Genomic DNA, 15,174 nt, shown 5'->3' with positions numbered 1-15,174 from the left:
CGGGAACGCGCATTCGCTTTTTGTCAACGCCCCATACTTTCGTTTAGTTCGAGGCGCTCTTCCTTCTGACAATATCGGTCTAAATTAGTGTTTATATTCTATCAGAACATCACAAGTTGAGCAACTTATCACAGAAAGCGATGGCATATTTTAGATTGTAAGTTTGAAGACGAACACATCGCAATGGAACCTCCGACGGCGACGACCCATGTACGCTACAACATTCACGATAATGAACTACGAGATCACTTAAATGCGTAATAGTTAAAAGTAATACATTTATGCATTATGTTATTTGCTCAATTTTGACAACCTCTTGGTAGCCTACCCTAGAAAGCACATTTAACTGTGACTGATCCAAAACTAAGGAAATCCTTTGCTATGTACAGACTCAGTGAGCACAGCCTCAGAATATACCCAAGGATATTGGGTATATTCGATATATATTCAATATATATTCAATGAATCCATTATATATTTTCGATATATTGAATAGATAGATACTAGATACATTCAATATCCAGCCAATTAAGCCTGCCAGATTCATCACCCCTCTCCTATTTCTTGTTTGCAAAGTCTGAGAAACGTATTGACGGTTGAGTGTTGAGTGTTACTGAAAAGACAACATTTTTTTCATTATGAAGTCTTCGGCTTTGAACTTCAGGTGACCTTTCGCCAATTATCACGAGAATTTAGGTGAGTGACAGGCAGCTCACAGGCCTGTGGTGGCCTGTGAAGGATATTGGATCTATTCAATATATATTCAATGTATCCAATATATATTTTGACTACATTGAATACATATTGAATATATATATATACTGGATATGTTCAACATCCAGCCAATTTAGCCTGCCATATGCATCACCCCCCTCCTATTTCTTGTTTGCAAAGTCTGAGACACTTCAAATTGTTTTGGCTTACACCGTTAGGTCATTGGATGTGACCGTAGAAATTTCAGACGTGTAGTCACATCAGGGGACATTTGGCGGGGGGGGGTTGTATTTCGGCAGGCAATTTAGCCTGCCGTATTTCAACCCCCCCTCCTATTTCCTGTTTGCAAAGTCTGAGACACTTCAAATTTTTTGAGCTTACATCGTTAGGTCATTGAATGTGACCTTATAAATTTCAGACGTGTAGTCACATCAGGGGACATTTGGCGGGGGGGGGTTGTATTTCGGCAGGCAATTTAGCCTGCCGTATTTCAACCCCCCCTCCTATTTCCTGTTTGCAAAGTCTGAGACACTTCAAATTTTTTAGGCTTACATCGTTAGGTCACTGGATGTGACCGTAGAAATTTCAGACGTGTAGTCACATCAGGGGACATTTGGCGGGGGGGGGGTGTATTTCGGCAGGCAATTTAGCCTGCCGTATTTCAACCCCCCCTCCTATTTCCTGTTTGCAAAGTCTGAGACACTTCAAATTTTTTGAGCTTACATCGTTAGGTCATTGAATGTGACCTTATAAATTTCAGACGTGTAGTCACATCAGGGGACATTTGGCGGGGGGGGGGTTGTATTTCGGCAGGCAATTTAGCCTGCCGTATTTCAACCCCCCCTCCTATTTCCTGTTTGCAAAGTCTGAGACACTTCAAATTTTTTGAGCTTACATCGTTAGGTCATTGAATGTGACCTTATAAATTTCAGACGTGTAGTCACATCAGGGGACATTTGGCGGGGGGGGGTTGTATTTCGGCAGGCAATTTAGCCTGCCGTATTTCAACCCCCCCTCCTATTTCCTGTTTGCAAAGTCTGAGACACTTCAAATTTTTTAGGCTTACATCGTTAGGTCACTGGATGTGACCGTAGAAATTTCAGACGTGTAGTCACATCAGGGGACATTTGGCGGGGGGGGGTTGTATTTCGGCAGGCAATTTAGCCTGCCGTATTTCAACCCCCCCTCCTATTTCCTGTTTGCAAAGTCTGAGACACTTCAAATTTTTTGAGCTTACATCGTTAGGTCACTGGATGTGACCGTAGAAATTTCAGACGTGTAGTCACATCAGGGGACATTTGGCGGGGGGGGGTTGTATTTCGGCAGGCAATTTAGCCTGCCGTATTTCAACCCCCCCTCCTATTTCCTGTTTGCAAAGTCTGCGACACTTCAAATTTTTTTGGCTTACACCGTTAGGTCACTGGATGTGACCGTAGAAATTTCAGACGTGTAGTCACATCAGGGGACATTTGGCGGGGGGGGGGTTGTATTTCGGCAGGCAATTTAGCCTGCCGTATTTCAACCCCCCCTCCTATTTCCTGTTTGCAAAGTCTGAGACACTTCAAATTTTTTAGGCTTACATCGTTAGGTCACTGGATGTGACCGTAGAAATTTCAGACGTGTAGTCACATCAGGGGACATTTGGCGGGGGGGGGTTGTATTTCGGCAGGCAATTTAGCCTGCCGTATTTCAACCCCCCCTCCTATTTCCTGTTTGCAAAGTCTGAGACACTTCAAATTTTTTGAGCTTACATCGTTAGGTCATTGAATGTGACCTTATAAATTTCAGACGTGTAGTCACATCAGGGGACATTTGGCGGGGGGGGGTTGTATTTCGGCAGGCAATTTAGCCTGCCGTATTTCAACCCCCCCTCCTATTTCCTGTTTGCAAAGTCTGAGACACTTCAAATTTTTTGAGCTTACATCGTTAGGTCATTGAATGTGACCTTATAAATTTCAGACGTGTAGTCACATCAGGGGACATTTGGCGGGGGGGGGTTGTATTTCGGCAGGCAATTTAGCCTGCCGTATTTCAACCCCCCCTCCTATTTCCTGTTTGCAAAGTCTGAGACACTTCAAATTTTTTAGGCTTACATCGTTAGGTCACTGGATGTGACCGTAGAAATTTCAGACGTGTAGTCACATCAGGGGACATTTGGCGGGGGGGGGTTGTATTTCGGCAGGCAATTTAGCCTGCCGTATTTCAACCCCCCCTCCTATTTCCTGTTTGCAAAGTCTGAGACACTTCAAATTTTTTGAGCTTACATCGTTAGGTCACTGGATGTGACCGTAGAAATTTCAGACGTGTAGTCACATCAGGGGACATTTGGCGGGGGGGGGTTGTATTTCGGCAGGCAATTTAGCCTGCCGTATTTCAACCCCCCCTCCTATTTCCTGTTTGCAAAGTCTGCGACACTTCAAATTTTTTTGGCTTACACCGTTAGGTCACTGGATGTGACCGTAGAAATTTCAGACGTGTAGTCACATCAGGGGACATTTGGCGGGGGGGGGGTTGTATTTCGGCAGGCAATTTAGCCTGCCGTATTTCAACCCCCCCTCCTATTTCCTGTTTGCAAAGTCTGAGACACTTCAAATTTTTTAGGCTTACATCGTTAGGTCACTGGATGTGACCGTAGAAATTTCAGACGTGTAGTCACATCAGGGGACATTTGGCGGGGGGGGGTTGTATTTCGGCAGGCAATTTAGCCTGCCGTATTTCAACCCCCCCTCCTATTTCCTGTTTGCAAAGTCTGAGACACTTCAAATTTTTTAGGCTTACATCGTTAGGTCACTGGATGTGACCGTAGAAATTTCAGACGTGTAGTCACATCAGGGGACATTTGGCGGGGGGGGGGTTGTATTTCGGCAGGCAATTTAGCCTGCCGTATTTCAACCCCCCCTCCTATTTCCTGTTTGCAAAGTCTGAGACACTTCAAATTTTTTTGGCTTACATCGTTAGGTCATTGGATGTGACTGTAGAAATTTCAGACGTGTAGTCACAACAGGGGACATTTGGCGGGGGGGGGGGGGGGGGGGGGGCGTGGGCAGGGCCGGCCCTGGGCATAGGCAGTATAGGCGAATGCTAAGGGCCCATCCATCGGTAGGGGGCGCCAAAAATAAGTCTTTTTTATTTTATTTTTTTGCATACTGTATTCATCTAACTTCAACTTCAATGTTTATATTACTTAGGCAATAAATAAATATTAGACAACATAACATGTAAAATAAAAGAGCGCCATTCTGACCGGAGAGGAGAAAGCTATCTATTTGCACATCACAATGTCAAAGAAACCTAAACACTCTGGCGCCCAGGGAAGGAAGAGGACAAAAGAAGAGGAGGAAAAATGGGAAAAATACAGAAATACAGTAACTTTAATTTGTTTATCTTTAACGTAGGCCTGGCTGGCTATAGCCAACTGGTCACTTTGTCTGGCTCTTGTTCACCTTTTTATCTTTATTTCTCTTGAGCTAACTGTTCCCTATACATAACTCCGCTTAATACGTGTCTATTGTTTTAATTTATTAAGCACTATGTGGTTTTATTATTTAGTAAATACAAATAATCTGCAAACAGTTGTCAGGGCGTAGCGCGTTGCCAAGCAACATGTAAACAACTTAACCTGACTGTAATGAATACGAAGGATGCCAAGAATGGGTTTCAAACGCAGAGCATAATAGTTTATTAACACAATTCCCAAGGAGGAGGCTGGAGATGGGTCAAGGGACTGGCAGGGGGTCATACACAGGAAATTTGATGGGTAGGCGAAGTCCAGGCGGGGAGCAGGCTAGGAGTCGGAGACTACGTTAGTCAGGCAAACAGGTTGATGCACGGGTAATTCATTATATATAGGTAATATTTTGAAAAGGCACAGTACGGTTGTGGTGAAAACAAACAATACCTCACAAAGGAAAGGGTGAACTGAACTGAACTAAATAGAGGGAGTGATGTGCATGCACGGGTGACTAGAATTGCTGTGATGTGATCTGAGGAGTGAGTTGCATTCAAGGGATTGGTGGCGTGATCAAGGGTTAGCTGGAAGTAGACTTTACACTGACATTGAGAACAAAACATTTATTAACACAATTCAAACATTCAGAACGAAACATTTATTAACACAATTAAAACAAATATAAACAATTTCTTAGAACAACATATGTAAAAAGAAAAAACAAAAAGCCAAACCAACTACAATAAATACAAAATAAGTACAATATATAGAAAATCAACAAAAGCTACCTGGTACACTGATGTACAGTATGTCACGCCCACCACTCCCACCTAGCGTGCCAGTGCCCTCTCTCTCCTGGCTGTCCTGTCTGTGTTACAGGCTAGACAGAGGTGTGGCGATTCCATCATATGTTTTGCACAGCTCTGATGATACCAGCGTTGGCACCGTTCACAGGAAATCTAAACAATTTGATATTGACAATATCAGTTGAAATGTTCATACTTGGTAAGTAGTTTTGGTAATTTGGTAAGTGGCACCAACTCCTGTGCTATTAACACTGACAATTATTGTTCATCTGATTGAAAATAAAGGTATATATATAATAAATTATGACATGTCTTACCCATTGTACGTCCTCGTCTGTTTCTGGATTGTCTGTCTGTCCACATTGGTGGCATACCTCAGTCAGGTCATCTAATAAAAGATCATGACTTTAGGTCATTATGTTCCTCATAATGACCTAAATTAACTGTAACAGTTGCTCTATATTACATTGTCTTTGCAAAGTAGCCCTAAAAAGAGAATTATAACTACATATTTTCATGGGGGAAATAGTTACCAGTATTCTCAAGGAGAGCAGTTGCGATTGCCCTTCGCATTTCCCCTACACCTTTTCTTGATGTATTGAATTTGCAGTTTTCACCTTTAAGGATACATTCAGCAAACTGGAAAAAAGCACAAGTTAAGACAAATTAATATTTTGATCTAAATGTGACAAATTACTGTTATGTTACCATCAAGAATGACATTGGCTTTGGATACATTGTCACTGACAGACAAAGTGTTAATTTTATTTAAATCATAGTTGGCCCATCACCTAACACTTACTTTCAATACAAAGGGCCCGCAGGAGGTACTGTCAGTCTGACGAGGGTGTGGGACTGTGTCGCATCCCCATCTGGACACATTGATCCCCCTAAGTCTCATGAAGGCTCTGAAATATATGAAAAGTAACTGTAGTGGATTGCAATACACTCTGTATGAACGTCCCAATAGAAATCCAAGAGCAAAATCTCAGATTACCTTGTTACATCTTTGCACCTATTTATGTCGGTACTGGATTCCCCAAGAGGATCGAGTAAGAGAGCCTTTTTTTGTGATGGGATCATGACCTTTATTTTTTTTAATAATAAAAAAGACATTAGCGGAGATCTATGCTACTAAAAGTCACACTGCAAATCACCTACACATACACATGGCAACACTGGAATTTACCACTTACTTTATGGCAAGTAGACTATATTGAATATAAGTATGTAAAATAAAATAAAGGATCGTAAGAGTAATTTATGACTTTATGTATGCCGCAAGATTTCACTTACAGTGAGTTTCCAGTGGTGGTTCTCATTGATGATCCCAAGGATGTACTTGTACATGTGTGGATCCAGCTAAAAGAATAAAAAGTTCCAATTATTTATGGAGTTCATAACTTTGTAGAGACACATCAGTTCAGTATTGGAGCAGGCAAAGCTTTCCCTAACCTTCACTTTTGGTTGTTTCCTTTTCCATATGTTGGACATCTCAAATGTGTCTATTGCCATAGCCCTGTCGGTTGACTTCGCATTAAAGTCTCGCACCAGTAGCTGCATGTAGGCATTCATGACCTGAAAGAAAGAAATAAAGACAAGAAAGATAATCAGTTAGATGAATAAAATGCTGTTTAATCACATGGGTAGGTCAAATGTAACACTTACAATGGAAAAACAGAGTACTAAAATGCTAATGATCCTGATAAATTAAACTGTACTATAAGTGATACCAGAGTAGTGATGTCAAAAATATATGCTCTAACAACATATGTAACAACGTGAAAGTAGTTAGTCCTTTACTATGAGCAAGGTGAGGTCTTACCTCACTCTCAAACTCCATATCTGGAGCGGTTCTTGCGATGTCGGCAAAGAAGATTAGGTATGGCCCTATCTTTGAGAGCAGCACATAGACATCTGTTCCCTGCCAAGCTTCTTCTACACCTGCAATATTAAGGTATAATAAATACTGGAAGCATCCACATAATATTTAACATGTAGAAAACCATAACATTAGATTATAAATCACATGTTTATACATATATATAATGAACTTCAGCAAATCTCCAAACATTCATATCACATACATTTAGCTGGGTCTGTGACTGGGGATGCTGCTGGGGTGGATGCTGCTGGGGTGGATGCTGGTGGGGTGGATGCTGGTGGGGTGGATGCTGCTGGGGTGGATGCTGCTGGGGTGGATGCTGGTGGGGTGGATGCTGCTGGGGTGGATGCTGGTGGGGTGGATGCTGCTGGGGTGGATGCTGGTGCTGGGGTGGATGCTGGTGGGGTGGATGCTGGTGGGGTGGATGCTGCTGGGGTGGATGCTGGTGCTGGGGTGGATGCTGGTGGGGTGGATGCTGGTGGGGTGGATGCTGGTGGGGTGGATGCTGGTGCTGGGGTGGATGCTGGTGGGGTGGATGCTGGTGGGGTGGATGCTGGTGCTGGGGTGGATGCTGGTGGGGTGGATGCTGGTGCTGGGGTGCATGCTGGTGGGGTGGATGCTGGTGCTGGGGTGGATGCTGGTGGGGTGGATGCTGCCAATGTGGTGCCGGCTAGCTTGAGGTTTACCTTCAAATTTTGGGGGATGTGAGGACTCTGTGCATGGTGATGCTTCAGGTGGTCAATATTGATCTTTGGAAAGACAACACCATTCACGTCCACCAAGTCAGCACTTTTGTTCTCAACTGACAACACAGTGTATGGCCCCAGGAAATTGGGGTCCAGCTTGCCTCCTTTCCTTTGCCGGCTCCTAATGTTCAACCTCCAGACCATGTCACCAACATTGAATTTCTGCATCGATGATTTTTGGGACATCCTCTTCATCTTCTCTTGTGCTTTCTAGGTGTTCCCCTCAGCACACGAGAGAATTTTGCTGATATTGAGGGCAGAGTCGGTCAGGTTGTCTTTGGCCACAGCGTCCTCGACACTGCTGTCAATCTGAAAATGTATTTTAAGTTTATAGCGTGATATTTATAGAAAAGCTTACACATTTATTAGTATTTCAGTCTGTAGTATTGAATATTTTGAGTAGTTAAAAGCCTGTACTAACCTGGTACTGCTCTGGGATCTGGGATGGATATCGCGCCTCTCTTCCAAACATCATATAGAATGGCGAGAAATTAGTGGTCATTTGTTTTTTTGTCCTTAGGCCAAACATTACCGCATCGAGATGCATGTCCCATTCCTTGGGGTTGTTTCCCACCAGTTTGCAAAGTGCTCTGAAGAGATGATACCATCAAAGATTGATTAATATTGCCTCGTCAGATTTTCACCTTTGAGCTTTTCAAAGATATAGCATAATAAAATAACATATTAGAACAACATTATTTTATAGTGAGTATTATTACAATTAAAACATACAGATCATACCTCTGTATGGTTGCATTCATCCTTTCCACTAAACCATTGGTTTGTGGATGATACGGAGCACAAAGACTCCTTTTGATTTGCAATACTTCACAAACATTTTTGTTGAGCTGTTATTAGTAAAGAATGACAAGAGAAACAGTTAAGGACATTGTGTAAGAAAGTATTTAACCAATTTCATGAAATGACAAAACAAGCCAGCAGCACTTGTGACTTAATCCTGTGGTCCAGCTTATACTGTACATATGAAACCTACAGCATTTACAAACTCCGTCCCCTGGTCTGTGAGGACTCTCTTAGGTGCTTCAAATTGGTGCACAAACTTCAAGAGACACCCAGTGACTTCTTTTGCTGTCTTCGATGGAAGGGCATAAGCTTGTGGCCACTTAGTGAGGTAGTCCAACATGACGCAAATGTACTGGTTCCCTCTGTCGGTGACTGTCAGCTTCCCAATGAGGTCCATTCCGACCAGCTCAAATGGCTCTTTAACCTAGAAGAAATGAATGAATGACAAAAATATCTCCCTTTTTATATTTGGTTTTCCATATTTCATTTAAATGTAAAATGTTTAATAAGGAAACATCGCATCAATCATTATGACTCATTATTATTGTTGAGACATACAAAACACAAGTTGTATTAGGAGCGTAATAGAAAAGAAAACATACTGTGATGGGTATATACTCCACCTCACGCTTTATGGTCGTTGTGTTGGCCTGGCATGGAACACACTGTGCCACCTTTATTAAAACAGCAATATTTAAAATGTTAAAATACAGAAATGTATATGATCTTCATTTGAAAAGGCTTGAATTTGGAATACTGTTGAAAAAAACCATTTAGTATAATCACCCATGAGTCAATCTCTGAAGACATGCCAGGCCAATAAAATCTGGCAGAGATGGCATCTCTGGTCTTTCGCTGCCCACAGTGCGCTCCGATACTGCTGCTGTGGAACTCTGCGAAAATTGCCTTTGCCTCCTCTTTTCCACAGACAACTTTGGTTGTACTGGCAGTAGATGTCGCCTTGCGACGCACATAATACAGTTCATTGTCTGTGAAATTGTAGAAAATTACTTTATGACAAAGACATGTAGGGCCTAGTTTATAACATTACAAAACAGAACGGCAACATTAACATTATAGAATAGTGAAACCTATAATATAGTTTAGTATAGTGTAATAGCCAATTAACCTTTTGTTTGGCTTTGTGTTTAATTTGATGCATACACCACCTGAGTGCATTGCAGTCAGGTGGTTTGCATGCCAACATACGGTTTCTGACCGTAATTAAAAATAAATAAATCTAAAAATCTAAAATTTGATCTCTGAATGGTGTACATTCAACACTCAATTCTTCCAGAGCAGGACCCTCACCTGGACATACAACATACTACACAGCTCATTAAAAGCAAGATTTTTGATCTCAGGTTTTAGTGTGTTAATTGTATCCCTCCTCGTCTGTGTCTGTTCTGTCTGATGGTGGGTTTCCAGCTCTAGCTTGAGTCCCTGTGTACCCTACATAGCTTCACCTATGTAGGGTAGGCCTACACTATAAATATTTAGTGTAAATATTTGTAACATAATGATATTTTATTGAAACAACATTGATCTCACACATTTTTGTGTGACATTATAATATGAGCTATTTTTTTTCGTTCCTTGAATTTCACTCCGAAATTTGCATTACTTCTTGTCTCTCACCTTCAATGCGGAATAGAAGTGCCTTCTTGCGGAAAATATTTTTTTCCTGCTTGGACAAGCCCTCAGGATAAATGCATTTGCATTTATAATCTAAAATTTCGGAATATATTTTGGGATCCATCTTCAACACGTGCTTTGATTTATCATCTAAACTCTCGTAGATGTTTACCTAAAACTCTCGTGATAATTGGTGAAAGGTCACCTGAAGTTCAAAGCCGAAGACTTCATAATGAAGAAAATGTTGTATTTTCAGTAACAATCAACACTCAGCCGTCAATACGTTTCTCAGACTTTGCAAACAAGAAATAGGAGAGGGGTGATGAATATGCCAGGCTAAATTGGCTGGGTATTGAATATATCCAGTATATATATATTCAATATATCCAAAATATATATTGGATATATTGAATATGTATTGAATATATATTGAATATATCCAATATACTTCACAGGCACCACAGGACTGTGGTGGCATCTCTCGATGGCGAGGCTGTGCTCACTGAGTCTGTACATAGTAAAGGATTTCCTTAGTTTTGGATTTGTCACAGTTAAATGTGCTTTCTAGGGTAGGCTACCAAGAGGTTGTCAAAATTGAGCAAATAACATAATGCATACATTTATTACTTCTTACTACTACGTATTTAAGTGCTCTCGTAGTTCATTGTCGTGAATGTTGTAGCGTACATGGGTCGTCGGAGGTTCCATTGCGATGCGTTCGTCTTAAAACTTACAACCTAAAACATGCCATCGCTTTTTGTGATAAATTCCTCAACTTGTGATGTTGTGATATAATATAAACACTAATTTTGACTAATATTGTCCGACGGAAGAGCTCCTCGAACTAAACGAAAGTATGGGGCGTTGACAATAAGCGAATGCGCGTTCACGCGTAGGGGGGTCGTAATATGCAGGGGGGTCGAAATTCGGCACAACACCGGCATGGGAATCCCTTTGATGGCCGCCGCCTCACCCATGATCTCCCGGAAGAGATCGGTCATCCGGCGCGGACCCTCGTGTTGTATGACGGTGGCGGTTGTAACCCGAGAGCGGGAAAAACCGGACGCCGAGTCGCCGTCCAGGGAGGCGTCGATGATGCCATCGTCGACGTCAGGTCCGAATAGGTCGATGGCGTCAGCCATTTCCACCGCAGGGGAAAAGAAGAGATGCCTGGAGAGGATCCCCTCTTCAGGGGATCCCCTCTTCAGGCAGCTCCCGGCAGGCGACACAGGAGACGGGGGCCGCCATAGCAGCCGCGGCGTGGTCGGCGCCGAGGCACCAAAAGCACGCCAAGTGCCCGTCACCCGGTGCCAGGGAGGCGGGACAGGAGGCGCATAGGAGTCCTGAAAAGGACCTAGCTCTAGGAGCGCTCTCAGGTGGCCCTGAAAAGGGCCGTTTGTCCGCGGCCTCGCCCGAGCCGCTGCCACCGGCTTGGGAGATCCGTGTTGAAGTTCTCATCTTCTTAATAGTAGTTCTCAATTTCTCGCTGATAAGCACAAGTGCTGAAAGAAAAGGGAGGATGAGCGACGGTATATACCGCGTTATATAGACACGATACCGTGGGAAATGTGGGCGGTGCCCACGCTGATAGGTGCATAGTTTGAATTTTCAGCGCGCGCAGGCGCGCGCACGGGACAAGCCCATAAGGCGAAGCCTAGACGGCGTAGCCTACATGAAATAGAACTACAATTCATATATAGCCTACGGTCATACTGTCAACTCGCATTTCATCTATAGGCGTTTACTATTCCGACAAATGGTACCAATGTTAAATGTGTGTTAAACTGGTTGTAAACTTAATGAAAGTGCATTGCAAAACATAATCCATCATAATACTTTGAAGGATGCCTATATAGAAAAAGCCGGGCTGCCTACTTTTGAGACCGAGTAAACTGAACACATTTTTGCTCAGCGTTTCAAATCAGTTGTTTTGAAGTATAAGTCAGGGTCATGTATCCATGCTTTATGTTTTGCTGCTCTTGCCGTTCTTGCCAAAAGCACAACTACAGAAGTTACAAAAGCTACTCCTTTTTTTCCTCAAGTTGCCGAGAACATATTAGCCAAGCGGGCGTTTCTTCTGCATGTCATACACACATAATCTCCACTAACAGTATCACGTTGGGGATCTGGCTGCATCAATTATGAATCAGTTCATTCAAATATAGATTAATCGGTATTTTAACACTTGTCAGTTAACCGGCTCCAAGACGTCTTACTCTACTTTATGATACTTCGGTCTTGCATTTTTGCATGCACCCACTTACGGTTCGAAGCTTTTTCACCCCAGACATCTCGCGCTGCAGAAAACTCCCTCAAGACTCTAATCACAGACAGCTCCGCTGGACTCGAACAGAAACAAGTTGCTTGTCAAGCTTACGTGAGAAACTTTTGAGTGCCTCGTCAAAAAACACCCTGTTATTTAAAAGGTCTTCGAAGACACGTAACATTTTGCTGATCCAACCTCTATTCGCTGATCCACCTCGGCTGAAATTAGCATAATATGGTGTTGGAACCAATGCGGTGCGCTCACGACTGGGCTGTGCTTCGGTTTGAGCTGAAGCCGGCGGTCCAAGACTCTCGCTGCATCCCTTTAGAGCGATGTGGAGATATATGACTATCACGACTCCCGACAAGCACATTAAGCTCTATTAACGTTATTACATAGGCTTCTGATCCTCCTGGTACCATGGTGCTACAGTTTTAAAAGTAACCTACCTGGTTCCATGGCTGCACCATGAAGGTGCTGGTTGATATCGGCAGAAAATACAACTTCAGGAGCAGCAGAGAAAACTAGTAGGCCAATGCCTATAACCAAGTTAAATCTGTCGACAGTTGTCAGTAAAAAATGTTGGTCAGATATATAGTAGACTAGACTATGAATATGTTAATGATTTAGGGATAACAGTCTCTAGGAATTAAAGATTAAGAAATTATTTGGCATAGCTCCCCAGCTCGACAGAGTGCTGTTCATTTCCATCATGTATTTAGCCTTGAATTATGTTTTCCCCATTATACAGTATTGCAACCATTCTTATTTAACCCAGAGAGGAATCATGCACACACGTGTGTTCATTCAGTTCTCATTTATATCGCATAAAAGCAGTGTAATAAGTCACATATAAACGATTATATAGCAAAAAAATATATATATCAGTATTAATACATTTTAACTGCCAAGAAATGTAGTTAAACTAGTTTTAACTAGTTTAACTACATTTTATTAGTTAGCATGCCTTTGGACCTCCCACTCCTTTGTGGAGAAATGGGAAATATATTCTACACACAAAAAACCTGGATACAAAACCAGGCTAATGTGCCATTAATATTGTGCTTACTTTCCAACATGAATGTATAATCTGCCCTAAGTTATAGCATATCCAAACCTATTAAAAAACACAAAAAAAACATTAAATTGAATTATATATAACTAGTCTTGGACTCCCAGCCGAACATTAAATGGTTTCATTCCCAATGTCCATAACGTCACCCGTAGTCATCCCTGAGCCTCAGCCCTCATCCCCTACACCAGACCCCCTTAACCCCCCCCCTGCTCCTTAAAAAGACCTGTACCTCAAATCACTGTAAGTTGCTTTGGATAAAAAGGCACTTGCTGATGAACAAGCGGAAGGTAAATACAAACACTTCCTCACACTCTAAAAGCTACTTGCGCTGGGGGGGCAGCCGGCACACCTCCTCAAAGACACAGCTCTTCAGCAGTGGGAGATAGTGCTGCCTGAGGACGCGGTACAGGGGCGCGGCCTCCATGCCGGGGAAGGTCAGCGGCTCCTCGTTGAGCAGTGCCTGCACCCTGAGCTCGCCGCCCTCGTCGCAGTCGTACAGCGCAACCACCAGGTTGGCGGCGTAGGGCAGCGTGCGGCTGGTGCGGAAGGAGCGCCCCCCCTGCGCGGCGAAGTTGGCGGCCGTCAGCCGGACCTCGTCCTTGAAGAGACCCAGCAGGGTGAGCAGTGGGAGGAGGGTATCGGCATGGCCCACCTGGATGCTCACCGCCTCCGAAATGGGACCGCCGGACCTGGGGGAGGGGAGACGGAGAGGAGGTACAAAGAGTCAAATAGGAAACTGAATAAATGATCATCAGACAGAGTTTTATGTCCTGCTTTTGTAACCTGTGGCCACCTGACACGCTTTAGAATGAGTGCCTCACGATCACACGCTTAAAAACACAAATGAATACAACAATGACCATGGCAGCCAATCCATGCAAGGCAACAGCCAGCTCGTCTGGAGCCCGGAGGATGAGGTGTCTTGCTGAGGGACTCCTCACCAATTAGCTAGAAGGAGCAAGGTTTTTAGACAACTTGTTATGCGTCTTGAGCAACATTACTACAACACACTACCGATATATGAGATTATTATAGGCAAGTAAACCAAGGGTATCCGGAATTGGCCCATAAAAGAGTTCATGATTGAGTGCAGTTTTAAGGTTACTTCAGGGGAGGTGTGTTCACGTAGTGTGTTCACCGTAAAAACAAACACTCATGTGAAATGAAAAATAACCCTATTTTAGGCAAAGTTCGTGGGTATCAAAAGTCAGTAAATACTCGGTAAGGTTTTGTTTCAGGGCCAATGAACTGGGATTTTTTTCCAGGAGTTTCAAGTCTCAACTTCAGGAAACCGATTGATCTGCTCAATGACTAACACTTTTTATAACCCCAGACCCCGCCACATAGTCCAACATAGGACACACACAAGCCATGGTGCATCTAGAAAAAAACAAAACAAATCTAAAATGCAGTATTTGAGTTTTCTCTTCATTTATGTTCATTCTCCATTTACTGCACGGAGCTTCTGCACATGCGAGCATTCTTTGGAGATCGGCTTCTGAGTCAGCCATCCAAATAATATATCAGCCTATAAAAGTAGACTGATGTTTTCTCCTCCAAACTGTACACCACATCCTAATGATTTAAATGGTAATGGCTAGATCATTTATATATACAGTGAAGAGAGTAGGTGATAAACCATCTCCCTACTTGACACCAGAAAAAGTGAAAAAACAGTTAATAAGAAATTCTTTCACCCTCACATATGACTCAGGTACACTATAGAGGGAACAGAATTCATGATTTATGAGTTTGCCATTAATACCGATTTTGATGAACCTGTAAGCGAGAAGGT

The 15,174-nt window shown here is 42.9% G+C and overlaps 2 protein-coding genes across 3 annotated transcripts in view; both read right to left on the bottom strand.

Moving 5' to 3' along the window:
• Positions 1 to 3,775: 3,775 nt before the first annotated feature.
• On the bottom strand, positions 3,776 to 7,109 carry LOC115559513 (uncharacterized). 2 transcript variants are annotated; one of them, XM_030378304.1, is made up of 9 exons: positions 7,056 to 7,109; positions 6,794 to 6,912; positions 6,424 to 6,546; positions 6,265 to 6,330; positions 5,966 to 6,054; positions 5,771 to 5,876; positions 5,502 to 5,607; positions 5,286 to 5,356; positions 3,776 to 5,121 (listed from the first exon to the last, which is right to left on the bottom strand). In XM_030378304.1, the coding sequence occupies exons 2-9, from the start codon at positions 6,809 to 6,811 to the stop codon at positions 4,993 to 4,995; spliced, it is 708 nt and encodes a 235-aa protein (XP_030234164.1). In that variant the 5' UTR covers positions 6,812 to 6,912; positions 7,056 to 7,109; the 3' UTR covers positions 3,776 to 4,992. The 2 variants fall into 2 exon arrangements, with proteins under 2 accessions (XP_030234164.1, XP_030234165.1); XM_030378305.1 differs by lacking the exon at positions 7,056 to 7,109 and having other exon boundaries at positions 6,794 to 6,994.
• Positions 7,110 to 13,106: 5,997 nt separating this feature from the next.
• LOC115559836 (multiple inositol polyphosphate phosphatase 1) overlaps positions 13,107 to 15,174 on the bottom strand; it is a 5,663-nt gene continuing 3,595 nt past the window's right edge. Inside the window, exon 5 of the mRNA XM_030378957.1 lies at positions 13,107 to 14,068. Within this exon, the coding sequence (XP_030234817.1) occupies positions 13,699 to 14,068 (370 nt within the window). The 3' untranslated portion in view covers positions 13,107 to 13,698. The remainder of the gene's footprint in view (positions 14,069 to 15,174) is intronic.

This window comes from Gadus morhua, chromosome 15 (genome assembly GCF_902167405.1).
Source record: "Gadus morhua chromosome 15, gadMor3.0, whole genome shotgun sequence".
NCBI lineage: Eukaryota > Metazoa > Chordata > Actinopteri > Gadiformes > Gadidae > Gadus > Gadus morhua.
This window is presented reverse-complemented; position numbering and strand designations above follow the sequence as displayed.